General features: G+C 45.9%; 1 protein-coding gene across 1 annotated transcript in view; it reads right to left on the bottom strand.

Annotated features, from left to right (window-relative positions):
• Positions 1-27,614, bottom strand: part of ANKAR (ankyrin and armadillo repeat containing) — a 541,104-nt gene that overhangs the window by 482,993 nt on the left and 30,497 nt on the right. Inside the window, exon 2 of the mRNA XM_073647842.1 lies at positions 2,321-2,980. Coding sequence (XP_073503943.1) covers positions 2,321-2,909 — 589 coding nt within the window. The 5' untranslated portion in view covers positions 2,910-2,980. The remainder of the gene's footprint in view (positions 1-2,320; positions 2,981-27,614) is intronic.

The raw sequence follows: 27,614 nt of genomic DNA, 5'->3' as shown, positions 1-27,614 counted from the left end.
AGAAGATGGCGGTCGCTGCAGGGTCGGAAGAAAGATATTACTATACTACAGAGATGAGAGAATCAAGAAGGCGTCTGCAATGCCAAGCGCAGTGACCTTCTACAGCCGGATCCAGTGCGACTGTCTGTCACACTTGATACACCCAAGACAGTATGTAAACTTCTGGTTTCAACTGTAGAATTCCCAAAGCCCATCGCAAGGTGTTTTCGAAGGAAAGAGCTAAAATTGGCGCGCATCCAATACTCCGCGACGATGAACTCATATCAAAGCTAGGGTCAAAGCTAGCCAGATACATCACTTCCCTGGACCTAACGAAAGGTTACTGGCAAATCCTCCTCTCTTAAAGTGCCAAGAAGAAGATGGCCTCTTCTACACCTGACAGTCGCTTCCAGTATACCAGAAGCCCAGTTGGCCTGCAAAGAGACCCAGCTACCTTTCGGAGGGCAGTAGACCAGATCTTAGCACCTCACAAAAAGTACGTCGCAGCTTACCTTGACTATATTGCGATAGTCAGCCTAGATTGGGGGAAGTCATCTGTAGAAAGTCCAGCCCGTGCTGGATGCGTTGAGAAAAGAGGGTTTTACCATAAACCCAAAGAAGTGTGCCATCGGGAAAAAGAAGGAAAAATACCTGGGCTACATCGTTGGAAGAAGCAAAGTAATGCCGCAAGTGAATAAAGTGGAGGCAATTGAAAAATTGGCAGAAACCGGTGTCCAAGGAACAGCTTTCGGCATTTCTGGGAATGGTGAGATACTATCAGCCGGGTATCCTGAATTTCCCCATGATAGCCACACCCCTGACCAACCTTCTTAAGGGCATGAAAACGTCAATGGCCAAATGGCCTCTTGAAGCAGAGATGGCGTTGTAACTCAAGACTATAGGTCTTCAGCTTTCATGTGGAACACACTTTGGAAACTTCACACTAATGTAGATGCCAGTTTAGACTCCCCTGCTTGGTGAATGAAGGTGCCAAAACCTACGGAGGTGGGGAATATGTGACAAAGTCACTGGCAAAGTACTGGAGAGGAGATATGTAGCACTGAGATTGTTAGCTCCAGTAATTAAACATTGGAAAAAGGTTCCAGCACACCAAGAATGAGAGGTTAATCAGCTATCTTTAGTGCTAGGATGATTAGATGAACACCTGTAAAGATGGAGGAGGTCAAAGGATAAAATTTACAGCCTTTAGAGCATTTGGCGTGGGCCTGGAGGTGAAAGCTCTGAGCTGTTTGTTTTACACATGCTGGATGAATGGAGATTGCAGGTCTCCTGTATTGAATGCCTTTGTTAAAGGACAAGGAAGCTGGACTCTAAGCCAGGTGGGCTAACCAGTACTTATGTATGGACTTATTTTATGTTTTACCTTATATCAACAAAGGCTGTATTTACTTTTTCTGGTGACGTGGTTTATGAGGATTGCAATAAACCAGCCGCACTTTAAATAGAAACAGTTCCTGTGTCTGCCTCTTCAGAAGCCGAGTGAGTCGATCTACCACAACATACACACACACAGCGGGTGAAATTAGTAATTTTCTAAGTAGATGTATTTCTAAAGGTGCTATTGACATGAAATTCTCACTGGATGTCAGTAACAACCTAACCATTCCACACAGGCATAGAAATCAAACCATAGATGTCCATAAGTTAAGTTATATGAACTCGATAAATCACAAGGAGTAGAGACTAGTCGTGACAGCAACTATGCAAATTGCATAATCGCGGTAACTCACTCAAATGGGGGATACAGGACAAATCATGGCAGTGTGCGTAGTTTGTCACTTTTCTCCTCAGCCTGGAATTCCTGGCTTGTCTCCCAACTACAGATCCATCTCACCCTCCAGCTTGTTGTACATTGATTGCTATTCCATTGACCCATAGCTACCTTTCAGACACTACAGGTATAGGTCCTTCATCAAAGCACCATTCAGTGACTAATCTGTAGACCACAACCTGGAAATCTAAACTGGGAAAGCATACTTTTAGAGTTGGTAAATGATGAAAGGGCTACTCCACAGACCCGAAAACCCCATCTAGCTAGGTGCAAATGACTGTGGCCTACGATTCATTTTTCTACTGAGAAACATAATGAGTACAGAACTGTGTATCGTTATACATGAATTACAGCCCTTGTAGATTAATTACTCTTGACAATAGATGTAATCTATATCATGGTAGAATATTGGCCCTTTATTGACTGTCATATTAAAAGTGTATTGGGAGTCATTATGGTGTTAATTTGCTTGTTTCCATGTCAGAAGAAACCATAAAGGGAACTGTAAAGTAGTTGGTAAATTATGACCAAAATTCCTATGAACCTTACCAGCTGAGCAAAACTCTTTAAATACATTTTTCTTGGTTTGGGGTTGTCCATTTGCATCAACATCCATAGCAGACCTCCAAAATTCAGAGAACCTTATTCGTTTTTCTGCTGCCATGTATGCTCCATGCCATAAGGCCTTCATCATATAGTCTACACTTATCAGAATCTGCCCAACTTTAGTGTCACAATAAGCAGGGGGCAGCTGGCAGGATGTACTACAGTCAAAATTGGCTTCCAGGCTGATGGATGGCACTTGGTTAAAGCAATAAATGCCTACAACAAGTTCTCTTAGTATTTGATGAACTTCCCGACAATCCAGGATAACGTCAGATTCCACTGGAGCTAAGAGAATAATTTTTGATTGGGTAAGATTTTTCATCTCAGTTATTAAACCATTAGGAAGCTGGAGGGGTAATTTGGCATCATCCATTGATACAAGCCAGCTTGAAGTAGTATGCGCCAAAAGTTCTTGTACCTCACTTCGATCAAATTTGTCAAAGAAAGCATTAGCATTTCTCTGTACTAACATTTCAGCCAGAAAGGCCTCATCATGCACTGGGTTTTTACCATCCTTGACTGATCTCAACATTTCCAGTTCGATATATGGTTACTATTCTGATTTTCAGAATGATCTATTCCAACCAAAATACTTCCATGTATCTGAAAAGAAAAACATTATTTTTGTTAGTGTGCAACTTAAAAAAAAGTCACAGGAATTTTTAAAGAAGCACTCTCATTAAAGTTTTTATCCTCTTAATATATTGCAGTCATCAGGCACTGTGTACTTACAAGTGCTCATTTTGCCTTTCTACCCAGTAATTATTTTCTTTTCTCTGCTCTATGAAGAAATAGGAAGTCTCTTGTCCCTGCATGACGCATTTCCCTCTTCACCTTCTAATCTGGCTGCTCTGCTCATCCCCGCTGCCAGGGACTTTTGCAGTGACTTATGACTTGTGGAGAGAAAATTGACCTCATGTTTCTACATAGAGCATAGAAGGATTCAGCTAGTCAGTTTTTAATCATGTGCTGTCATAGACTTAATGATGCTGCAAAGTGTCCTGGATGAAGCTGCACTGCCTACACTTAGAACACCTTGGCAAAGACGGCGACAAACCTGGCACATGCTGCAAACACATTTTCTCCAGTGGAGCTCCAGGTGCGCCGGAACGTTTGTGGAGAAAATCCAATCCGGCTGAAGATTTCATCCATTATAAGTTTATGCTTAAAACATACAACTCCACCCTTCACCTCTCCAAACAAGCCTACTTCAACACCCTTATCGACGCATTATCCAACAATCCTAAATGTCTCTTTGACACTTTTCATAATCTCCTCAATCCAAGAGTGCAGGTCCCAACCACCAACCTCAGGTTTGATGATCTGGCTAATTATTTCAAAGAAAAAATTGACCATATCTGACAGGAAGATTTCTCCTAATCCCCTAATGTTATGCATTTTCATCCCTCCAACACTGCATTTAGCTCACTTTCTGTCTTTGAACCAGTCACGAAAGACGTGACCAGGCTCTTTGCATCTTCTCGCCCTACTAACTGTACTAGTGACCCTATTCCCTCACATCTCCACCAGTCCCTTTCCCCAGCTGTTACCACTCAACTAACTAAAATATTTAATCTCTCTCATCTGGTATCCTTCCCTCTTCATTTAAACACACCAGCATACACCCATTACTTTAAAAAAATCCCTCGACCAGAACTGCACTGCAAACTACAGATCTGTCTCCAATCTTCCCTTCATCTCTAAACTCCTGGAACACTTGGTCCATTCCCGTCTAATCCGCTATCTCTTAGACAACTCTCTTGTTGACCCTTTACAATCTGGTTTACGCTCTTTACACTCTACTGAAATTGTCCTTGCTTAAATCTCTAACGATCTACTGACAGCTAAATGTAATGGTCACTACTCCCTGCTGAAGCTCCTAGATCTCTCTGCAGCATTCAACACTGTGGATCACCAGCTACTCCTCACTATAATTTGCTCTATAGGCCTTAAGGACAAAGTTCTCTCCTGGTTCTCCTCCTACCTTTCTGACAGCTCCTTCACTGTATCTTTTGCTCACTCCTCTTCTTCTCCTTTTCCACTCACTATTGGGGTTCCTCAGGTCTCAGTTCTAGGTCCCTCTCCTCTACTCCTTATATACTGCCCCTATTTGACAAACAATCAGTAAATTCGGTTTTCAGTGCCATCTCCATACTGACGACACCCAATTATGCACATCATCTCCTGGCATCACCCGTGCATTACTACAAAATATCAGTGATTGTCTTTCCGTTGTCTCTAACATTATGTCTTCCCGCTATCTAAAACTGAATCTGTCAAAAACTGAACTCCTTGTGTTTCTTCCCTCCACTAACCTACCTATGCCTGATATTGCCATTTCCATATGTGGTTCTATACCATTACTCACCAGCAACATAACTGCTGCCTTGGTGTCAAATTTGTTACAGATCTTTCCTTCACTCCCCAAATTCAACTTTTTCTTGCCTTTGACTTGGCAAAAACTCTTAGGGTGCTTTCACATTGCGTTCTGTGTCTTTGTCAGGGCATAAGTCCGAAATCCCCCGCAAAATAGGGTCCAGGCATACACCTACAGGAAGAGGACACTCAGACGTAGTAGACTGTGTCTGGGTGTCCACTTCCAGTAGGTGTACACTCCTGAAGAGTGCACGTCAGAGCGCACGTTCACTCTGCTGTCACCATTACAGTCTATGGCCCGTCGCCGCTGTTTTGTGCAGGATTTCGGACGTATGCCCTGACAGGGACACAGAACGCAATGTGAAAGCTCCATTACTGCTGCTCTTAGTCATTCTCGCCTTGGCTATTGCAACTCTCTACTAATCAGTCTCCCCCTTAGTAAACTCTCCCCTCTCCAATCCATCTTGAATGTAGAAGCCAGGATTATATTCCTTTCTAACCGCTACACAGATGCCTCTACCCTGTGATAATCATTGCACTGGTTGCCCATCCGCTACAGAGTTCAAAATAAAAGTATCACTCTCACCTACAAAGCGCTCCACAGTTCAGCACCACTCTATATCTTGTTAACCCCTTAAGAACGGAGCCAATTATGTCCTGAAAGGGAATCTGTCACCACTTTGGAGTTATCAGACCTCTACTGTGGCCATACAGGGTATAGAAAAGTAAGTCTATACATACCTGTATGGCCCATAGTAGAGGTTTGATTGCAGAGAAAAGCGCTTTAATCAATTCTATTTTGTACAGGCTTGGCGTCTGGGGGACGCCAAGCAATCCCCGTCTATGTCCTTATTATTCCCCCAAATCCCCGCCTGTATGCTTAGTTACCATATCCCCCCCCTCCCCTGCACGTCACAGGGCCCTGTGACGTGCACTGTGCTCCCCGACTACCCGGGCATGCATAAAGCGCCACTCACATAGAGCGCACTTTGCTTCATCCCGGCCTCGTCTGCCTGCGCACTGCGCTGCTGGTTTCTATTGTGCATGGGTCGGGAAGTGAAAGTGACTCCCCGGCGCCTGCATAATAGAAACCTGCGGCGCAGTGCACGGAGAGACGGGGCCGGGATGAAGCAAAGCGCACTATATGTGAGCGTCGCTTTATGCATGCCCGGGTAGTCAGGGAGCACAGTGCACGTCACAGGGCCTGTCACAGGGCCCTGTGATGTGCAGGGGAGGGGGGAATATGATAATTAAGAATGTAGGTGGGGATTTGGGGGAATAATAAGCACATAGGCGGGGATTGTTTGGCGTCCCCCGGACGCCAAGTCTGTACAAAATATAACTGATTAAAGCGCTTTTCTTTGCAATTAAACCTCTACTATGGGACATACAGGTATGTATAGATTTACTTTTCTATACCCTGTATGGCCATAGAAGAGGTCTGATAACTCCAAAGTGGTGACAGATTCCCTTTAATGAACGGGCCAAATTTTACAATTCTGACCAGTGTTACTTTATGAGGTAATAACTCTGGAACGCTTCAACAGATCCCACTGATTCTGAGATTGTTTTTCGTGACATATTGTACTTCATGATAGGGGCAATATTTCTTCAATAAGACTTGTGTTTACTTGTGAAAAAAACAGAATTTTTGCAATTTTCAAACTTTGAATTTCCATGCCCTTATATCAGGAGAGATATGTGACACAAAATAGTTAATAAATAACATGTCCCACATGTCTACTTTACATGAGAACAATTTTTGAACCTAAATTTTTTTTTGTTCGGAAGTTATAAGGGTTAAAAGTTGACCAGCGATTTCTCATTTTTCCAACAAAATTTACAAAACCATATTTTTAGGGACCACATCACATTTAAAGTGACTTTGAGGAATCTATGTAACAGAAAAGACCCAAAAGTGACACCATTCTAAAAACTGCACCCCTCAAGGTGCTCAAAACCACATTCAATAAGTTTATTAACCTTTCATGTGCTTCACGGGAACTAAAGCAACATGGAAGGAAAAAATGAACATTTAACTTTTTTTCACAAAATGTTTACTTCAGACCCAATTTTTTTATTTTCACAAGGATAACGAGAGAAAATGGACCCCAAAATTTGTTGTGCAATTACTCCTGAGCACCCCGATACCCCATATGTGAGGGAAAACCACTATTTGGGTGCACGGAAGGGTTCGGAAGGGAAGGAGCACCATTTGACTTTTTGAATGTAAACTTTACTTGAATAATTAGCGGACACCATGTCGTGTTTGGGGAGCCCCTGATGTGCCTAAACAGTAGAAATCCCCCACAAGTGACCCCATTTTGGAAACTAGACCCCTCAGGGAACTTATCTAGATGTGTGGTGAGCACCTTGAACCGCCAGGTGCTTCACAGAAGTTTATAACATAGAGCCGTGAAATGAAGAAATCACATTTTTTTTTCCACAAAAATGTATTTTTGGCCCCAATTTTTTTATTTTTACAAGGGTAACAGGAGAAAATGGACCCCAAAATTTGTTGTGCAATTGCTCCTGATTACGGACATACCCTATATGTAGGGAAGGAGTGACATTTGGAACACAGATTTTGATGGAATGGTCTGCGGGTGTCATTTCGCGTTTGGAGAGCCCCTGATGTCCTTAAACAGTGGAAAACCCAGACAAGTTACCCCAATTTGAAAACTACACCCCTCAAGGATTTTATTCAGGTATAGTGAGCATTTTGAATCCACAGATACACAGAATTTGATAACATTAGGTCATCATACTGAAAATTGACATTTTTTTACGAAAATGTAGTTTTAGCCCCAAATTTGTAATTTTTGCAATGGATAACAGAAGAAAACGGACCCCATAATTTGTTATGCTATTTCTCCCGAATGCGATGATGCCCCATATGTCATCAGAAATTACTGTTAGGCCACACGTCAGGGCTAAGATGGAAGGAGCACTATTTGGCTTTTGGAGCATAGATTTCGGTAGAATAGTTTATGGGCGATATTTGCAGAACCCTTAAGGTGCCAGAACAGCAGAAAACCCCCAAAAGTGACCCCATTGTAGAAATTACACATCTCAATGAATTCATCTACTGCTGCAGTGACTATTATGTAACATCCACGCCAGGCTTTATTCTGGAGAATTCCAAATACATTGTGCCCCCATAAAGTGTAGTGCCCCCATACATTTCTCCTGTGATACACACCCCGTAAATTAAGTGCTCTCTCCCCGCTACAATAAGGGCAAACATGTCGCCGCTTACTGCGGTTTAGGCACAGTGGTGCTTAGAAGGAGTGGGCATTTGGATTTGGGAGCGCAGAATTCACTGGATTCTATTTGAAGGGATAGGAGCCATGTAGTTTTTCCACAGTCTTTGTTCTACCAGTAACGTGGGACCCCCTATAGTCCCAGTGACAGATGACGAACCTGAGAAGGGGCTGGTTCTGTGTGGGATAAATTAGGGGTTTTATTGGTAACATTTTGGGGTACATAATTTTTGATTGCTTCCAGAAAAAGACTGGATCGCCAGTCTACGCTGAGCACTTATGACGGGGTTTCCGTGTAATTCCCACAAAAATGCGATTCAGACGAAACCATATTCAGACCCCCACCACAAAGAGGCAGATGGGAGACACTTTGGAGCCCGTTTGACGTCTGCTCTGGTGGTCTCTATCTTTTTAGGCGCACACAGATCTGTGGTTGTCCACACTTGTGCGCTAAAAAAAAGACTAAAATTATGATATGCTGCCAGAACAGAGACCAGTCCAAAGAGACTCCATAAGCCTCATAAGTGAGTGGCTCCATCTGGGTTTTTTTTTCTGAATTGCGGTTTTGGTGAATTTACACAGAAACCCCAACGTAAGCGCTCAGCGGAGAGCGCAGGATAAATGTGAGCCAAGCCTTATTCCGATTTTTTTGGAGACAGAATGAAGAAATAGACAGCAGTACCAGAATAGTTCTTATTTTTATTTTTTCCCCGTTTCACCGTGCGGTATAAGTGATAAGGCGGATTTATTCTTTAGGTCGGTGCGATTACAGCGATACCAGATTTATATGGGTTTTTATAGTAAAAATGCTTTTTTTTTAATAAAAAAATAGTTATTTTCGTTGCCATATTCTGAGAGGTGTAACTTTTTTATTTTTTGGTGAACAGAGCAGTATGAGGCCTTAATTTTTGCGGGAAAAGTTGCAGATTTTTTTGGTACCATTTTGGGGCACATAGTAATTTTTTATCGCTTTTTATTCAGATTTTTCAGACAGAGAATGAACAAAAAACAGCAATTCAGTTTTTGTTGTTATGTTTTGCGCCGTCCGCCGTGCGGTAAAAGTGATAACACCGATTTGTTTGTCTGGTCGGTACGATTACAGCGATACCAGATTTATATATTTTTTTTAGGATTTGCTATTTTTACACCCTAAAAACAGTATTTTACAAAAAATAATTAGATTTTGCATCGTGACGTTCTGAGAGCTGTAACTTTTTTATTGTTTTGCCGAATGAGCCATATTATGGCTTGTTTTTTTGCAGGATGGTTTGGCGTTTTTATTTATATAATTTTTTTTACATACGACTTTTTGATCGATTTTTATTCACTTTTTTTGTGAGTCAGTATGATGAAAAAGCATTATTTTTGGCATTTTTTTTATTTTTTTTTACGCCATTCGCCAAACGGACTAAATAACATGACATTTTGATAGTGCGGGTCGTTCCGGACACGGCGATACCAATTATGTGTACTTTTTTTCGCTTATTTTTGTTTTATCACAAACGCTGCTTTTTGAGTGGTGAAACAGATTTTAGTGATTTGTGTACACTTTTTGTGTTTCTTTAACTTTTTTACACAATTTAATTTAACTTTTTTTTAAACTTTTTACCAAGTCCCACTGTGTGACATGTGTGATTGTCACTCCAATATGGAGGTGCCAGTGCAAGGTTGTAGCTTTGTGTTTGATACTCTGCTTCAGCCCTCAGGTCCCGCAGCTAGCCTGACTACAAGTCCAGCCCGCCAGCCAGACTACAAATCCAGCCCGCCAGCCTGACTACAAGTCCAGCCCCCCAGCCTGACTACAAGTCCAGTCCGCCTGCTTGTCTACTCTCCAGCCCGACAGTCTGTCTACAGTCCAGTCCGTCAGTCTGTCTATGGGCTCTGTCCGCCTGCTTACCTGGAAGCACCGGCCTGTTACCTGCCGTGCCTACCAGCCAGCCTACCTGGAGGCTCCTGCCTGTTACCTGCCGTGCCTACCAGCCAGCCTACATGGAGACTCCTGCCTGTTACCTGCCGTGCCTGCCAGCTCGCTTACCTAGAAGCACCTGCCTGTTACCTGCCATGCATACCAGCCAGCCTACCTGGAGGCTCCTGCCTGTTACCTGCCGTGCCTGCCAGCCCGCTTACCTAGAAGCACCTGCCTGTTACCAGCCGTGCCCACCAGCCCTCCTACCTGGAGGCTCCTGCTTGGTACCTGCCGTGTCTGCCAGTCCGTCTGCCCGGATCACCCGTCAGCCTGCCTGCCGTGCCCATCAGATGTACCAGTCAGTCCCTACCTTCTGACCCGTGGGAGTCACCTGCTTTCATACAAGGTCGTTCCCCAGAGTAGCACCTGGTCCCTCTGCTCGGTCCTTCCCTGGTCATGGAGTCGATTGAGCCGCCGTACTGCCTTGGTCGGTCCGAGTTGATACCTAGTTACGCCCCTCTGGTTCCTACTTGCACCGCAGCACAGAGGTTCCACCACCCGGATCCGTGACAGTTTGCACGGGCCATGGAACCCGGAGGCCCCCAGGCCCCTTCGCTTGCTGACCTGTACCAGGAGGTTTCTCGTCAGAGATCCCAACAGGAAACCATCCTGACCTTCCTGCGGTCTGTCAACTCTCGCCTGGACACGCTGTCTGTCCCACCTGTGTCTGCCTCAAGTCGAGCAACACCCGCTCCGGCAGTGCCGCTACCTACCAATACCACGGCATCCAGCCTAGGACCCCGGCTTTCTGCGCCTCCTCGTTTTGGAGGTGACTCCGTCCTATGTCGGGGCTTTCTGAATCAGTTAACGCTGCAGTTTGAACTTCTGCCACATCAGTTTCCCTTCGACCGGGCCAAGGTGGCGTTCATCATGTCTCACCTCACCAGGGAAGCATTGGCATGGCTTAACCCTCTATGGGAGAGAGGGGATTCCCTGGTGTCCGATCTTCCGGCTTTCCTCACTGCCTTCCGGAAGGTCTTCGATGAACCCGGACGAAGGATCTCTACTGCCTCCTCATTGCTCCGTCTCCACCAAGGGAGTCTCACTATGGCCCAGTATGCCATACGGTTCCGTACCCTCGCTTCTGAGCTTGCCTGGAACAACGAGGCCCTGGTGTCCACCCTCTGGGAGGACCTTTCGGGTCAGATTAAGGACGAGTTAGCCGGCCGGGACGTTCCTACCACCCTGGAACCTGGTGTCGCTAGCTACCCGGATCGACATCCGTTTCTTAGAACGTGCTAAAGAGACTACCCGGGAGAGAAGATTTCCTCGTCTTGCTCCTACTTTCCAGAGACCTGCCTGGTCCCAGTCCGTCCGGTTCGTCCTCCACTCACCCCGGCTAATCTACCCGGTTTACCGGCACCTTACTGGTCCTATGCAGATGTCTTCGACAAAAAGGAAGCAGATACACTGCCACCTCATAGGCCATATGATTGCCAGATCAACCTGGTACCCGGTGCCACTCCACCCCGTGGGCGTATTTACCCGTCGTCGTCGGCCGAAACCCGGGCCATGTCGGAGTACATTGAGGAGAATCTGGCTAGGGGATTAATCCGGAAATCTACCTCCCCGTCTGGAGCCGGATTCTTCTTCGTCAAGAAGAAGGATGGTTCACTACGCCCCTGTATTGACTATAGAGGACTCAACCGAATCACGGTCAAAAACAAATACCCCCTGCAGCTCATCTCTGAGTTGTTTCACCGCCTTAAGGGCGCCAAGATCTTTTCCAAGCTGGATCTACGTGGGGCGTAGAACCTGGTCCGGATCCCTCAAGGAGATGAGTGGAAGACGACATTCAATACCCGGGATGGTCACTATGAATACCGTGTGATGCCCTTCGGTCTCTGCAATGCTCCAGCCGTCTTCCAAGAATTAGTCAATGACATCTTCCGTGACCTTCTATATTCCTGCGTGGTGGTGGACCTGGACGACATCTTGGTCTTCTCTCCGGACCTTCCCACACACCGGAGGGATGTTCGTCAGGTCCTGCTTAGGCTCAGGCAGAATCACCTCTATGCCAAATTTGAGAAGTGCCTCTTCAAGCAGACCTATATTATCTCCCAGACAGGTCTACGAATGGACCCCATGAATCTCTCTGCTGTCTTAAAGTGGCTCCGTCCTGAGAGGTTGAAGGCGATTCCGAGATTCCTGGACATCGCCAACTACTACCGTCTCTTCATCCCGCAATTCTCTTCCCGGACTGCTCCCATCTCTGCGCTCACCCGTAAGTGATCAAATCCCAAGGAATGGCCGCCCGAAGCTGAGGAGGCCTTCCTTTTCTTAAAGCAAGCCTTCTCCTCTGCCCCAGTGCTGCACCGTCCGGACTGCAACAAACAGTTCTTCCTAGAGGTTGAGCTTCCTCCTCTAGAGCCAGAGCGGTGCTCACCCAAAAATCTTCATCCGGGAGAATGGTAACCTCCGGCTTCTTCTCCAAACTCTTCTCCTCGTCTGAGCGCAACTACTCCATAGGAGACCGAGAACTACTAGCCATCAAATTGGCGCTGGAGGAGTGGCGTTACCTGCTTGAAGGGGCTCTATACCCAGTGATCATCTATACTGATCACAAAAACCTAGCATATCTCCAGAATGCCAAAAGACTCAATCCGCGTCAGGCCCGGTGGTCTCTGTTCTTCGCTCGCTTCGACTTTATCCTACATTATCGCCCGGCGGACAAGAATGTTAAAGCTGACGCCTTGTTCCGATCCTTCCTGTCCTCCGATCTAGAGGAGGAGCCTATGCACATGATCGACCCCTCCAAAGTGATGAGTATGGCCCCCTTGGATCTGACTCGTCTCCCACCCGGTAAGACATTTGTAGCGGTTTCAGATCGGGAGAAGATTCTTCACTGGGATCATTCATCTAAACTAGCCGGCCATGCCGGTCAGAAGAAGACCTTCCTGCTCATTATCCGGCATTACTGGAGGCCTACCCTGCGCATGGATGTGGTAGACTTCGTCTCGGCCTGTTCGTCTTGTGCCCGCAACAAAGTTCCCAGACATCTTTCAGCCGGTCACCTCCTGCCTCTTCCCGTACCTGCTGCCCCGTGGCAGCACATTGCTATGGACTTTATTACAGATCTCCCTGTTTCTGCCGGCTGTAGAGTCATTTGGGTGGTCGCCGACCGCTTTTCTAAAATGGCCCACTTCATCCCTCTGCCTGGTCTATGAGGTAGAGGACATCTATGAGGTAGAGAACATTCTGGCCACCAAGAGGGTAAGAGGAAAAACCTTTTTTCTGGTGGATTGGAAGGGGTTTGGCCCAGAGGAGAGATCTTGGGAACCCAGGGATAACATTCACGCCCCGCTTCTCCTTAAAAATTCGTTTGCTTGCATGAAAAAGAGGGGGCGTAAAGTGGGGAGGGTACTGTAGCCGTCTACCTTACTGCAGCGGTCCTGCTTCGGTGTCTTCTGGCCTCCCTGCAGCTGCTGCTGGTGTACGCAGCTTCCTAGGCTCTGTGCTTAGGGCGCGCGCGCTCCCTCCCTCTTAAAGGGGCCGCGCGCGCCATCCTAAAAAGTCTCCGGCCAATGGCCAGAGGACTTCCAGTATAAAAGGCACCTCCTCCAATATGGAGGTGCCCGTGCAAGGTTGTAGCCTTGTGTTTGATACTCTGCTTCAGCCCTCAGGTCCCGCTGCTAGCCTGACTACAAGTCCAGCCCGCCAGCCAGACTACAAGTCCAGCCCGCCAGCCTGACTACAAGTCCAGTCCGCCAGCCTGACTACAAGTCCAGTCCGCCTGCTTGTCTACTCTTCAGCCTGACAGTCTGTCTACAGTCCAGTCCGCCAGTCTGTCTATGGGTTCTGTCCGCCTGCTTACCTGGAAGCACCTGCCTGTTACCTGCCGTGCCTACCAGCCAGCCTACCTGGAGGCTCCTGCCTGTTACCAGCTGTGCCTGCCAGCTCGCTTACCTAGAAGCACCTGCCTGTTACCTGCCGTGCCTACCAGCCAGCCTACCGAGAGGCTCCTGCCTGTTACCTGCCGTGCCTGCCAGCCCGCTTACCTAGAAGCACCTGCCTGTTACCAGCCGTACCCACCAGCCTGCCTACCTGGAGGCTCCTGCTTGGTACGTGCCGTGTCTGCCAGTCCGTCTGCCCGGATCACCCGTCAGCCTGCTTGCCGTGCCCATCAGCTGTACCGGTCAGTCCCTACCTTCTGACCCGTGGGAGTCACCTGCTCTCATAAAAAGGTTGGTCCCCAGAGTAGCACCTGGTCCCTCTGCTCGGTCCTTCCCTGGTCACGGAGTCGATTGAGCCACCGTACTGCCTTGGTCGGTCCGAGTTGATACCTAGTTACGCCCCTCTGGTCCCTCCTTGCACGGCCGCACAGAGGTTCCACCACCCGGATCCGTAAAAAATTGATATTTCAGTTTTTCTTTTTTAATAAATTTGCAAAAATTTCTACATTTCTTTTTTTCTTTTCAGTCAAGATGGGGTGCAGAGTGTACTTTAATGAGAAAAAAAAATTATCAAACTTACCAAGAATTTACCAAATGGTTGCAATGAAACAAAGAGTGAAAAATTTAAAGGTGTTTGAATACCTTCTCATTTAAAGATTTTTCTGTATTTTCATTACTATGAAAATTGTACATTCACACTGAAGGCATCAAAACTATGAATTAACACATGTGGAATTATATACTTAACAAAAAAGTGTGAAACAACTGAAAATATGTCTTATATTCTAGGTTCTTCAAAGTAGCCACCTTTTGCTTTGATGACTGGTTTGCACACTCTTGGCATTCTCTTGATGAGCTACAAGAAGTAGTCACCAGAAATGGTCTTCCAACAATCTTGAAGGAGTTCCCAGAGATGCTTAGCACTTGTTGGCCCTTTTTCCTTCACTCTGCAGTCCAGCTCACCCCAAACCATCTCGATTGGGTTCAGGTCTGGTGACTGTGGAGGCCAGTTCATCTGGCGTAGCACCCCATCACTCTCCTGCTTGGTCAAATAGCCCTTACACAGCCTGGAGGTGTGCTTGGGGTCATTGTCCTGTTGAAAAATAAATGATGATCCAACTAAACACAAACCGGATGGAATAGCATGCCGCTGCAAGATTCTGTGGTAGCCATGCTGGTTCAGTATGCCTTCAATTTTGAATAAATCCCCAACAGAGTCACCAGCAAAGCATCCCCACACCATGACACCTCCTCCTCCATGCTTCACGGTGGGAACCAGGCATGTAGAGTCCATCCGTTCACCTTTTCTGCGTCGCACAAAGACACGGTGGTTAGAACCAAAGATCTCAAATTTGGACTCATCAGATCAAAGCACAGATTTACACTGGTCTAATGTCCATTCCTTGTGTTCTTTGGCCCAAACAAGTCTCTTCTGCTTGTTGCCTGTCCTTAGCAGTGGTTTCTTAGCAGCTATTTTACCATGAAGGCCTGCTGCATAAAGTCTCCTCTTAACAGTTGTTGTAGAGATGTGTCTGCTGCTAGAACTCTGTGTGGCATTGACCTGGTCTCTAATCTGAGCTGCTGTAAAGCTACGATTTCTGAGGCTGGTGACTCGGATAAACTTATCCTCAGAAACAGAGGTGACTCTTGGTCTTCCTTTCCTGGGGCGGTTCTCATGTGAGCCAGTTTCTTTGTAGCGCTTGATGGTTTTTGCAACTGCACTTGGGGACACTTTCAAAGTTTGCCCAATTTTTCAGACTGACTGACCTTCATTTCTTAAAGTAATGATGGCCACTCGTTTTTCTTTACTTAGCTGCTTTTTTCTTGCCATAATACAAATTCTAAGTCTATTCAGTAGGACTATCAGCTGTGTATCCACCTGTCTTCTGCACAACACAACTGATGGTCCCAACCCCATTTATAAGGTTAGAAATCCCACTTATTAAACCTGATAGGGCACACCTGTGAAGTGAAAACCATTTCCGGTGACTACCTCTTGAAGCTCATCAAGAGAATGCCAAAAGTGTGCAAAGCAGTCATCAAAGCAAAAGGTGGCTACTTTGAAGAACCTAGAATATAAGACATATTTTCAGTTGTTTCACACATTTTTGTTAAGTATATAATTCCACACGTGTTAATTCATAGTTTTGATGCCTTCAGTGTGAATGTACAATTTTCATAGTCATGAAAATACAGAAAAATCTTTAAATGAGAAGGTGTGTCCAAACTTTTGGTCTGTACTGTATATATACACACACACACACACTCACATATATACACAGGGGGGTCCAAAAGTAGGTGGACAGAAAATAATAACATTTATTTTGATTTATATATAAAATTATATTTACTAACACAAGCATAACACTGACAATTAAATTTTATTCTGAACAATAATACAAAGGCCCTCAAATTTTATCAACGCAGGTGCTCAAACTGTTTTCCATTACAATTTGCACAGCTTTAAAGTCTGCCTCTTACGCTTCGACAAACTTTTTTGCACAAGTCTCTTTGGGTATTAATTTCTTGAAATGCATCTCTTATGTAATTTTTCAAATCACTGACACTTTTTGGTTTTCGACTATAAACTTTGTGAGGAATGAAAAGTGGAATCTGATTGGTTGCTAAGGGTAACTGAGCCAGTTTCACTTTACACCATGTTTGATAAATCTCCCCCTTCATAACCTTATTACACTGTCTGTCCACCTACTTTTGGACCACCCTGTTTATAAACACTACCGTTCAAAAGTTTGGGGTCATTTAGAAATGTCATTATTTTTTAAACAAAAGCACTTTTTTTTTTCAATGAAGCTAACATTAAATGAATCAGAAATACACTCTATACATTGTTAATGTGGTAAATGACTATTCTAGCTGCAAACGTCTTGTTTTATTGCAATATCTACATAGGTATATAGAGGCCCATTTCCAACAACCACCACTCCGGTATTTTAATGGTACATTGTGTTTGCTAACTGTGTAAGAAGGCTAATGGATGTTTAGAAAACCCTAGAAAACCCTTGCACAACTATGTTAGCCCAGCTGAAAACGGTTTGGCTGATGTGAGAAGCTATAAAATTGACCTTCCTTTGAGCTAGTTGAGAATCTGGAGCATTACATTTGTTTGTTCTATGAAACTCTCAAAATGGCCAGAAAAAGAGAACTTTCATGTGAAACTCGACAGTCTATTCTTGTTCTTAGAAATGAAGGCTATTCCATGCGAGAAATTGGCAAGAAACTGAAGATTTCCTACAACGGTGTGTACTACTCCCTTCAGAGGAGAGCACAAACAGGCTCTAACCAGAGTAGAAAGGAGTAGGAGGCCCCGCAGCACAACTGAGCAACAAGACAAGTACATTAAAGTCTCAAGTTTGAGAAATCGATGCCTCACAGCTCCTCAAGTGGCAGCTTCATTAAATAGTACACGCAAAACCCAGTGTCAACGTCTACAGTAAAGAGGCGACTCTGGGATGCTGGCCTTCAGGGCAAAGTGGCAAAGAAAAAGCCATATCTGAGAATGGCTAATAAAAGGAAAAGATTAATATGGGCAAACGTACACAGACATGAGACAGAGGAAGATTGGAAAAAAAGTTTTATGGACAGACGAATCAAAGTTTGAGGTGTTTGGATCACACAGAAAAACATTTGTCAGACGCAGAACCAGGGCTGTGGAGTCGGAGTCGTGGAGTCGGTGCTCATTTTGGTGGAGTCTGAGTCGGTATAAAATGGACCGACTCCGACTCCTAAAATATATAATAAATTGGGTGCAGTAGATCAATGCAGTTTGTGGAGAATATTTTTTCATAGGAATTTGGGAAAGTTATGAAATGTCTTATAAATGGCTGTTCTATTCCTGATCTAAGGCTACATTCACACACAGCGTTTTTGCTGCGTTTTTTGAAGATACATTTTTCAGCTGCAAAAGCACATCAGCTTTTTAAAATACCGCATCACCTGAAAGGTTTTTGAGCTCATAGATAATGTTTTCAATAGCAAAAGCAGATTAGAAAAACGCCGAACAAACTGACATGCTCATTCTTTGTGAGGATCCATTTTTGAGCCCGAAAACGGATCCTCACAAAAAGATGTGTCTGAATGTCATATCTTGAAACCCATTGACTTAGCTGGGATGCCCAGAGACACTGCATTTTACTGCAAAAAATGGATCCGCAAAAACGCTGTGTGTGAATCATGGCCGTAGCCAGCGAGGGGCACGGGGGCAGCTGCCCCCACCCCCCCTAGAAGCAGGGGCACGCACCTATCAAAACTCACTTGTATGCTGCAGTGCTCCCCTCCTGCACTGGCTCCAGACTGCAGGGGGCAATCTCCCCTCCTCTGTCCTGTCTTCTGCCGTCTTCACCAGAGAGAGGAGGGGGAGGGGTGCCTGCCCTGCACAGGATCCGATTCCTCGGACCCGAGCTGGAGAAAGTGAAAGTACTATTGCTCATCTCTGTCACAGGAATGTAACTAATGCTAATATTGTAGGTGATTATTATGTGCTCTCTGTACAATGTGTGTAAACTACAGTATATGTGCGATATGTGCAATGTACTATTTGCTGTCTGTAGCTGTCATCTGTCTATCACACTCTGTCCCTCCATCTATCCCTCTATCTATCCCTCTATCTATCCATCCCTCTAGCTATCCCTCCAGCTATCCATCATTATATTCTATCTAAATATCTTGATTATTGTATCATAAAAATGATTAAATGCCTGATGTTCACATTGTACTACAATAAAATTTTCACTTAAATATAAGCAATATATGTGGGAGTCGTAGTCGTGGAGTCAGAGTCGGTGTAAGTGAAATTGAGGAGTCGCAGTCCCAGGTTTGGCTTACCGACTCCACAGCCCTGCGCAGAACAACTGAAAAGATGCTGTAAGAGTGCCTGACGCCATCTGTCAAGCATGGTGGAGGTAATGTGATGGTCTGTGGTTGCTTTGGTGCTGGTAAAGTGGGAGATTTGTACAAGGTAAATGGGATTTTGAATAAGGAATGCTATCACTCCATTTTGCAATGCCATGCCATACCCTGTGGACAGCGCTTGATTGGAGACAATTTCATCCTACAACAGGACAATGACCCAAAGAACACCTCCAAATTATGCATGAACTATTTAGGGAAGAAGCAGGCAGCTGGTATTTTATCTGTGATGGAGTGGCCAGCGCAGTCAACCCCATTGAGCTGTTGTGGGAGCAGCTTGACCGTATGGTACGCAAAAAGTGCCCATCAAGCCAATCCAACTTGTGGGAGAGGCTTCAAGAAGCATGGGGTGAAATTTCTCAAGATTACCTCAGCAAATTAACAGCTAGAATGCCAAAGGTCTGCAATGCTGTAATTGCTGCAAAGGGAGCATTCTTTCACGAAAGCAAAGTTTGAAGGAGAAAATTATTCATTGTAATAAAAATCATTATTTCTAACCTTGACAATGTCTGGACTATATTTTCTAGTCATTTTGCAACTCATTTGATAAATAAAAGTATGAGTTTTCATGGAAAACACAAAATTGTCTGGATGACCCCAAACTTTTGAATGGTAGTGTACATTATACAGTTATGTGAAAAAGTTTGGGCACCCCTATTAATCTTAAGCTTAATGTTTTATAAAAATTGGTGTTTTTGTGACAGCTATTTCAGTTTGATATATGTAATAACTGTTGGACACAGTAATGTTTCTGTTAGAACTCTCCTGTTAGGTTTTTTTTAGTTTGCTGGTCACATGATCATTTTTGCCTATTTAATCTGGCTCCGCCCTCCTGGTCTTGCTGGACTTCATTGTATTTACTACTCTTGAGCTAGCTTGGTGCTCTGTTGCCGTTCTCTGTTAGTTTTGCTAGGTCTTCTGACCTCTATGCTTTTTGTTGTGTGTTTGTCTTTGACTGCTACTATTTCTGCTAGGAGGTGTCCAACTTATCCCAGTCCCTAGTTCTTGTAGGGATCCCTCCCTCACATCTATAGGTCTTCGTTCAGACTAGCCGAGGACTTTAGCGGGTCTGATCGCAGGATCAGGTTCCCCGTTACATCGTAGGGATCTAGTTTAGTTCTATTGTAGGGACAGTTCTCCTGTCTTTCCTTAGTCCCTGTAGCAGATCATAACAGTTTCTGCCTTGAAATGAGGTTTATTGTACTAACAGAAAATGTGCAATCTGCATTCAAACAAAATTTGACAGGTGCATAAGTATGGGCACCCTTATCATTTTCTTGTTTTAAATACTCCTACCTACTTTTTACTGACTTACTAAAGCACTTTATTTGGTTTTGTAACCTCATTGAGCTTTGAACTTCATAGACAGGTGTATGCAATCATGAGAAAAGCTACTTAAAGTGGCCACTTGCAAGTTGTTCTCCTGTTTGAATCTCCTCTGAAGAGTGGCATCATGGGCTCCTCAAAACAACTGTCAAATGATCTGAAAACAAAGATTATTCAACATAGTTGTTCAGGGGAAGGATACAAAAAGCTGTCTCAGAGATTTAACCTGTCAGTTTCCACTGTGAGGAACATAGTAAGGAAATGGTAGAACACAGGGACAGTTCTTGTTAAGGCCAGAAGTGGCAGGCCAAGGAAAACATCAGAAAGGCAGAGAAGAAAAATGGTGAGATCAGTCAAGGACAATCCTCAGACCACCTCCAGAGAGCTGCAGCATCAACTTGCTGCAGATGGTGTCACTGTGCATCGGTCAACTATACAACGCACTTTGCACAAAGAGTAGCTGTATGGGAGAGTGATGCGAAAGAAGCCATTTCTGCAAGCACACCACAAACAGAGTCGGCTGAGGTATGCAAAAGCACATTTGGAGAAGCCAATTTCTTTTTGGAAGAAGGTCCTGTGGACTGATGAAACCAAGATTGAGTTGTTTGGTCATACAAATAGGCGTTATGCATGGCGGAAAAAAAACACAGCATTCCAAGAAAAACACTTGCTACCCACAGTAAAATTTGGTGGAGGTTCCATCATGCTTTGGGGCTGTGTGGCCAATGCTGGCACCGGGAATCTTGTTAAAGTTGAGGGCCGCATGGATTCCACTCAGTATCAGCAGATTCTTGACAATAATGTTCAAGAATCAGTGACAAAGTTGAAGTTACGCAGGGGATGGATCTTTCAGCAAGACAATGATCCAAAACACCGCTCCAAATCTACTCAGGCATTCATGCAGAGGAACAATTACAATGTTCTGGAATGGCCATCCCAGTCCCCAGGCCTGAATATTGAACATCTGTGGGATCATTTGAAGAGGGCTGTCCATGCTCGGCGACCATCAAACTTTACTGAACTGGAATTGTTTTGTAAAGAGGAATGGTCAAAAATACCTTCATCCAGGATCCAGGAAATCATTAAAAGCTACAGGAAGCGACTAGAGGCTGTTATTTTTGCAAAAGGAGGATCTACTAAATATTAATGTCACTTTTCTGGTGAGGTGCCCATACTTATGCACCTGTCAAATTTTGTTTGAATGCAGATTGCACATTTTCTGTTAGTACAATAAACCTCATTTCAAGGCAGAAACATTACTGTGTCCAACAGTTATTACATATATCAAACTGAAATAGCTGTTGCAAAAACACCAATTTTTATAAAACATTAAGCTTAAGATTAATAGGGGTGCCCAAACTTTTTCATATAACTGTATATATATATATATATATATATATATATATATATGTAACATACCTGGCGGCGTCCTTGCATGGTGGTCCATCTCCCACTGTGCAAGAGCGCGCACTTGATCTCCAGTCCAGAATGTCTCTCTGGCTTCCCTCCATGCTGTCTGTTTGTGTCTGTTTCTGCTGCTTAAGGGCGGCGCCCGATCACTTCCTGCTTTTTGTACCTGCTGTGGGTCACACCCCTTGTGCGTCCTCAGCCTATTGCTGTCTGTCACCTGGTATATAGCTCAGCTGCTCCCATCTATCCCTGCCTGAGCATAGTGTTTCATTCAGTGTGTGCCTTCACTCTGAAGATGCCAGGTCCCGTTCTTTGTCTCCTGTCTTGCGGTATCAGTTCCCGTGTCTGAACTGAGTCCTGTCTATGTCTCCTGCCTTGCGGTATCAGTTCCCGTGTCTGAACTGAGTCTTGTCTGTGTACTCTTGCCTGCTGCCTTTCCTGGAGGCTGTATTTCCATGCCTGTCTGAACATGCTCCTAGCCTGTTCCTCCTGCCTTCTAGGGGCCGATTACCTAGATCCGTTCCTGTATCTTGTCTGTCCTGTCTGAACACGCTCCTTGCCTGTTTGTCCCGCCTCTCTGGGGGCCGATTACCCAGACCTGCTCCTGTATCTTGTCTGTCCTGTCTGAACACGCTCCTTGCCTGTTCGTCCTGCCTCTCTGGGGGCCGTATTCCCAGACCCGCTCCTGTGTCCCGCTCCTGTGTCGGCCTCGTCCGTACACTCAGTTCCAGTCTGTACTCTCTCCTATCTTTCATCTGTCTTTTCTCTATGTCCGTTCCTTTCCTTTTTCTGCAGAGTCTGAACTCGTACCTAACTCCTGCCTGTTGTCTCTGTACTCCCGTTTGTGAGTTTGTGGTCCACTCGCTACTTCACTGCAAGTACCCTGTGGGTGTCTGGCTCTGCCTTTCCCTTCCTGTCTGTTCCGTGTGAACAGAGCCCTGTCCCCCGTACTCAGCCTTGCCTGCTCTGACTCCTTTGCTCACTGCTCCGGCGGTTCTAGCCTGCTCTGACTCCTTTGCTCACCGCTCCGGCGGTTCTAGTCTGCTCTGACTCCTTTGCTCACCGCTCCGGCGGTTCTAGTCTGCTCTGACTCCTTTGCTCACCGCTCCGGCGGTTCTAGTCTGCTCTGACTCCTTTGCTCACCGCTCCGGCGGTTCTAGTCTGCTCTGACTCCTTTGCTTACCGCTCCGGCGGTTCTAGCCTGCTCTGACTCCTTTGCTCGCTGCTCCGGCAGCCTTGCTCCGCTCTGACCCTTTTGCTCGCTGCTCCGGCAGTCTCGCTCCACTCTTGCTCACCGCTCCAGGCGGCCTCGTCCTGCTTTACTCTTGCTCACTGCTCCAGCAGTCTCGCTCAGCTTTGATCCTTTGTTCACCGCTCCTGGCGGCCTTGTCCTGCTCTACTCTTGCTCACCGCTCCAGGCGGCCTTGTCCTGCCCTGTTCTCGCTCACCTCTCTGGGCGGCCTCACTCTGCTGTGTTTGTCCGCCACATCTGTGGCTCTGTTCCTGAGTCCCAGTGTGTACTGGGTCCTATCCCGCCAGTGTCCCTACCTGCTAGTGCCTCCCTGTCTGCACTCTAGCTGTGCTTGCCTGTACCCCTCTGCCTGTATTGTTCCTGAGTCCCAGTGTGTACTGGGTCCTATCCCGCCTGTGTTCCTACCTGCTAGTGCCTCCCTGTCTGCACTCTAGCTGTGCTTGCCTGTACCCCCCTGCCTGCTTACCCGCCTGCCTGCATACCAGTCGTGCCAGCCTACCAGTCTGTTCCTGTATTCCCCTGTGTGGGTCAACAGCCGTGTCCGGGGTCTGTCCTGGAGTAGCACCTGGTCCCTTTGCTCGGTTCCTCCTTGGTGCACTGGCGTCGTATGCCGTCGTGCGACCCTGGTTGGATCGGGTGAATACCTAGTTAAGCCCCTCCAGGCATTCACTCTCCGGCACGGTCCAGTGGAATCACTACAATCACACGCACACGCCGCTCAGCCCGGGCGTGTGCATAACAATATATATATATATATATATATATATATATATATACACAGTACAGACCAAAAGTTTGGACACACCTTCTCATTTAAAGATTTTTCTGTATTTTCATGACAATGAAAATTGTACATTCACACTGAAGGCATCAAAACTATGAATTAACACATGTGGAATTATATACTTAACAAAAAAGTGTGAAACAACTGAAAATATGTCTTATATTCTAGGTTCTTTAAAGTAGCCACCTTTTGCTTTGCACACTCTTGGCATTCTCTTGATGAGATTCAAGAGGTAGTCACCGGAAATGGTCTTCCAACAATCTTGAAGGAGTTCCCAGAGATGCTTAGCACTTGTTGGCCCTTTTGCCTTCACTCTGCGGTCCAGCTCACCCCAAACCATCTCGATTGGGTTCAGGTCTGGTGACTGTGGAGGCCAGTTCATCTGGCGTAGCACCCCATCACTCTCCTTCTTGGTCAAATAGCCCTTACAAAGCCTGGAGGTGTGTTTGGGGTCATTGTCCTGTTGAAAAATAAATGATGGTCCAACTAAACGCAAACTGGATGGAATAGCATGACGTTGCAAGATTCTGTGGTAGCCATGCTGGTTCAGTATGCCTTCAATTTTGAATAAATTCCCAACAGTGTCACCAGCAAAGCACCCCCACACCATTACACCTCCTCCTCCATGCTTCACGGTGGGAACCAGGCATGTAGAGTCCATCCGTTCACCTTTTCTGCGTCGCACAAAGACACGGTGGTTGGAACCAAAGATCTCAAATTTGGACTCATCAGACCAAAGCACAGATTTCCACTGATCTAATGTTCATTCCTTGTGTTTTTTAGCCCAAACAAGTCTTTTCTGCTTGTTGCCTGTCCTTAGCAGTGGTTTCTTAGCAGCTATTTTACCATGAAGGCCAGCTGCATAAAGTCTCCTCTTAACAGTTGTTGTAGAGATGTGTCTGCTGCTAGAACTCTGTGTGGCATTGACCTGGTCTCTAATCTGAGCTGCTGTAAAGCTGCGATTTCTGAGGCTGGTGACTCGGATAAACTTATCCTCAGAAACAGAGGTGACTCTTGGTCTTCCTTTCCTGGGGCGGTCCTCATGTGAGCCAGTTTCTTTGTAGCGCTTGATGGTTTTTGCAACTGCACTTGGGGACACTTTCAAAGTTTGCCCAATTTTTCAGACTGACTGACCTTCATTTCTTAAAGTAATGATGGCCACTTGTTTTTCTTTACTTAGCTGCTTTTTTCTTGCCATAATACAAATTCTAACAGTCTATTCAGTAGGACTATCAGCTGTGTATCCACCTGTCTTCTGCACAACACAACTGATGGTCCCAACCCCATTTATAAGGTTAGAAATCCCACTTATTAAACCTGATAGGGCACACCTGTGAAGTGAAAACCATTTCCGGTGACTACCTCTTGAAGCTCATCAAGAGAATGCCAAAAGTGTGCAAAGCAGTCATCAAAGCAAAAGGTGGCTACTTTGAAGAACCTAGAATATAAGACATATTTTCAGTTGTTTCACACTTTTTTGTTAAGTATATAATTCCACATGTGTTAATTCATAGTTTTGATGCTTTCAGTGTGAATGTACAATTTTCATAGTCATGAAAATACAGAAAAATCTTTAAATGAGGTGTGTCCAAACTTTTGGTCTGTACTGTATATATATACTAGATGGTGGCTCGATTCTAACGCATCGGGTATTCTAGAATAGGTATGCCGCCGACCGGGCGCAATCAGCAGAGCGGTATTTAAATTTGGCGCCAAAATCGCTGATTGGTCGAGGCCGGCAACCGCGACCAATTAGCAAAGCCTTGTTAAAATTTGGCGCCTATATCGCAGATTTGTCACGGCCGGCGGTCGCGACTAATCAGCAGAGCGGGGTTTAAATTTGGCGCCAATAATGCTGATTGGTTGCGGCCGGCGGTCGCGACCAATCAGCAGAGCGTTATTTAAATTTGTCGCCAATAATGGTGATTGGTCATGGCCGCGACATATCAGCAGAGCGGTGTTTAAATTTGCCGCCAATAATGCTGGTTATTCGTGACCGGTAACCGCGACCAATCAGCAAAGCGGTGTTTAAATTTGGCGCCAATATCACTGATTAGTTGCAACCACCGGCCGCGACCAATAAGCAGAGCGTTGTTTAAATTTGGCGCCAATCTCGCTGATTGGTTGCGGCCGGCGTCAGCGACCAATCAGCAGGGCGTTGTTTAAATTTGGCGCCAATCTCGCTGATTGGTCGCGGTGGCCGGCCGACCGCGACCAATCAGCAGAGCGGCGTTTAAATTTGGCGCCAATCTCGCTGATTGGTCGCGGTGGCCGGTCGACCGCGACCAATCAGCAGAGCGGCGTTTAAATTTGCCGCCCATCTCGCTAATTAATCGCGGCCGGCCACCGCGAACAATCAGCAGAGCGGCGTTTAAATTTCCCGCCCATCTCGCTGATTGGTCGGGGTAGCCGGCCGCGACCAATCAGCAGAGCGGCGTTTAAATTTGCCGCCCATCTCGCTCATTGGTAGCGGTGGCCGGCCGCGATTAATCAGCAGAGCGGCGTTTAAATTTGCCGCCCATCTCGCTGATTGGTCACGGCCGGCCACCGCGACCAATCAGCAGAGCGGCGTTTAAATTTGCCGCCCATCTCGCTGTTTGGTCGCGGTGGCTGGTCGCGACCAATCAGCAGAGCGGCGTTTAAATTTGCCGCCCATCTCGCTGATTGGTCGCGGTGGCCGGCCGACCGCGACCAATCAGCAGAGCGGCGTTTACATTTGCCGCCCATCTCGCTGATAGGTCGCGGCCGGCCACTGCGACCAATCAGCATCGTATTAGTGTGGGCCCGGGAGCGGCGCTGCTTGTGCGGCTCCGTATTAGCGAGGACCGGGGAGCGGCGCTGCCTGTGCGGCTCCTTCTGCTGCGAGAAGCCGGGAGATGAGCGACTGCTCGCAGCAGAAGCATCCCGACCGGCGGCGCCGCTCCCCGGTCCTCCGTTCACACTTGCTGTCGGGAGATCAGCGGGCCAAGCCGCTGATCTTCCGACGTTAGCCGCATGGAGGTCAGCGGCGCCGGTCGGGGTAGTTGTGCTGCTAGCGCCGCTCATCTCCCCGCTGCATCGCCACTGACCTCCGTCCGCCAGATGAGCCGCTAACGGCCGCCATCTTTTTCAGAAATCCTGCGGCGCTGATTGGCCGCTGCCGGACCAATGAGCGAGCGGGATTTCCAGGACAGACAGACAGAAAGATAGACAGACAGACAGACACAGACGGGATAAGACAATTATATAGTAGATATATATATATATATATATATGATATAAAAGTGGCACACAATGGGCAACAAAGTGGGCACAGAAGGCTGTTATCAAAAGGGTTAAATGACTTTGGGCCACTGATCTCCCACCACCATCAGACAGACCCCACATCAAACGCAGGTCACTTCAGCCGGCCCAAACGGTTTCTGGGCATTAGAGCAGGCATCAAAGTCAGCAATTAGCCAATTTACATAGATTTTAATAAGTAACTGGTGTTGCTTTTAAAGGGTTAAATTACTTTGGTCCACTGATCCCACATCATCATTACACAGATAGCGATGCCATGCATCAAACACAGATACAGGTGCATCTCACTAAATTAGAATATCATCAAAAAGTTAATTTATTTCAGTTCTTCAATACAAAAAGTAAAAACTCATTATATAGAGTCATTACAAACAGAGTGATCTATTTCAAGTGTTTATTTCTGTTAATGTTGATGATTATGGCTTACAGCCAATGAAAACACAGAAGTCATTATCTCAGTAAATTCAAATAATTAACAAAAAACACCTGCAAGGGCTTCATAAGTGTTTAAAAATGTCCCTTAGTCTGTTTCAGTAGACTCCACAATCATGGGGAAGACTGCTGACTTGACAGATGTCCAGAGGGCAGTCATTGACACCCTCCACAAGGTCCCAGAGTTCCAATTTTCATTTGGAAATCAAGGTCCCAGAGTCTGGAGAAAGAGTGGAGAGGCACACAATCCAAGCTGCTGGAGGTCTAGTGTGAAGTTTCCACAATCAGTGATGGTTTGGGGAGCCATGTCATCTGCTGGTGTAGGTT

The sequence above is a fragment of the Phyllobates terribilis genome, unplaced genomic scaffold (assembly GCF_046119375.1).
Source record: "Phyllobates terribilis strain yellow unplaced genomic scaffold, ASM4611937v1 Scaffold_9__5_contigs__length_417890890, whole genome shotgun sequence".
NCBI lineage: Eukaryota > Metazoa > Chordata > Amphibia > Anura > Dendrobatidae > Phyllobates > Phyllobates terribilis.
This window is presented reverse-complemented; position numbering and strand designations above follow the sequence as displayed.